At 32.1% G+C, this 2210-nt stretch overlaps 1 protein-coding gene across 1 annotated transcript; it reads right to left on the bottom strand.

Annotated features, from left to right (window-relative positions):
• Window positions 1–1364: 1364 nt before the first annotated feature.
• On the bottom strand, window positions 1365–2210 carry LOC125838093 (zinc finger protein ZAT3-like). Its single transcript, XM_049517148.1, has one exon. The coding sequence runs from the start codon at window positions 2208–2210 to the stop codon at window positions 1365–1367; it is 846 nt and encodes a 281-aa protein (XP_049373105.1).

Genomic DNA, 2210 nt, shown 5'->3' with positions numbered 1-2210 from the left:
AATTACGAAAATAGACTTATTTGACTAACATGTTGACCTAGCAATTGGAATTAATTAATTAAGTAGAACATGACAAGCAAAAAACACTTAAAATAAACAAAACAATTGAAATGTACTTAAAGCTATCATTTTCAGTTGATAGTTAATGTTGTTTATTTGGGTAACAAATAACAGATGGTCATTAATGAGGACATGTGGGAGCTACGAGAACTGTAAATACAAAACTTGAAAATCAAGTACCAACAACTTATAAACTGTTTATATATAGTATACGATTGACTTAGAATTCAATAACATTTGACCATTTTGCACCTTCTTATACTTTTTTTTTTTTAAAAAAAATCTATATTTTTTTAATCCTAAGCTTTTGAAAGTGGATCAATCCACCATCATAGATTGTAGCATTTAATTGTAAATATTAGTTTACGATGCTTATGAGTTTTTCTTTTCGAGAGGGGAATAATGTGTGTCATCAGTTGATGAGAATTCTCACCAGACGGAGATATCTTAGGTGATGCAAAACATATTTCTTCCAACACTAATAAAGGTGTATTTGTATAACTATAGACTAAGATTTACAAAAGGATAAATTAATAAGCTAACGGGCTAATTAACATAAGATTATCCTCCAAGTTGAAGAATATTATGAAAGATCTCTCTATATAGTCTAAAAGTACAGTAGAATATAAACGCAATCTAGAATCAAAATGTAGCCATTTTTCATCAATTTATTTAAACCAGAATTAAGGAAGTTTTAGTTCCAAAAATCATTATGCTTTCTGCCAATTCGTTAGGCTGGATTTACTTATTTATGTATTACTTATTTCATCCGTGGACCCTTTTAGAATTCCAAGAAAATATATATATATATATATATATATATATATATATATATATATTATCTTTGACCCAATTAACAACATTGAAACACAAGTCAATAGAGTGTATGCAAGTTCAATATAAAAAATGGAGAGATAAAGTCAAGTATAACATGAAATTTACTACTGACCTAATTTAGAGCCTGTTTAACCATGTTTAGAACTTATATAAACTTAAAAAGAAATGTTTTAAAATACTTTTTATTTTGTTCAAACAGTACAAAATGCTCGCTTAAAAACACCTAAAATAAATCAATCTACTTAATATGTGATTATATTTCATGTTACACATGCACAACACCAAGAAGTAGCTAAAAGTAACATAACTACTCATAAGAAGTTGCTACTTTAAGAGTAATAGTATTATTTATCAGTAGCAACCACAAATGTATATTGAACATGAATGTGCTAATAGCTTCTATTATATAGCAATATATATACCAGTAATTAATTATATACACTTAGCCTATCTATCTATTTATATAGTTATAGCTTCAACCTCAAATCCAACGCTGAACCCGAATAAGCAGACGAATAAGACGACGAAGAATCGTATTGATCTTCATTATGACCTGAGATTAATGTAACTGGAGGAGGAAAATTTAGATCCAAATTAGTATTAACAGCTTGTGTTAATCCTGAAGTACCTGAACCTGATGCAAAACAACCCTTCACATTTTTATGACTCGCTCTGTGTCCACCTAATGCCTGGTGTGATCCAAAAACCTTCTTACAACCCGAACACTCGAATCGAAATTCCTTCCCTCCACCTCCGCCTGAAGAAGAACAAGGTTGATCTTCATGATCAGGTAATTCATCAGATTTTGATGATCCACTAGCCAATTGCAACAAGCATGATGCAATCTCCTGATCCTCTTCGGTCATAATCGCATCAAAAACCGATTTGGGGTTTTTTCTAGGGCTAATTTCACCAAAATCATGAGATTCAACAATACTAACATCGTGGCGCGGCCTGATGTTAGGAGGAGGGTTAATACCACGCCATTGACGTTCAGGATGACAACGCATATGACCAAAAAGTGCTTTCCATGACCAAAACTTTTTGCCGCATTCCGTACAAGGCCGAGTAATTTTTGGCGCAGTTGGGTCTGGTGGCTTTTTGGTAATTTTAGGCGAAGAAGAAGAAGTAGCATCACCACCAATTTTAAGAAATCTACTTCTTTTCCTTTTTGGATTACTGTGCAAATTATCGACTGTTGGATGATGAACAGGTTTTTCTTCATGGCGTTCTACGTGGTCAATAAGAAAATTGTTAGAAAAAGGTTGATGATAACAATGGGAAGTAGTACTAGTGGTAGGATGATTTTCCAT

Source organism: Solanum verrucosum, unplaced genomic scaffold (assembly GCF_900185275.1).
Source record: "Solanum verrucosum unplaced genomic scaffold, falcon-dt-bn FXZP01000079.1, whole genome shotgun sequence".
In the NCBI taxonomy this organism is placed as follows: Eukaryota; Viridiplantae; Streptophyta; class Magnoliopsida; order Solanales; family Solanaceae; genus Solanum; species Solanum verrucosum.
Note: the sequence above shows the minus strand (reverse complement) of the source record. Positions and strands in the feature narration are given on the sequence as shown.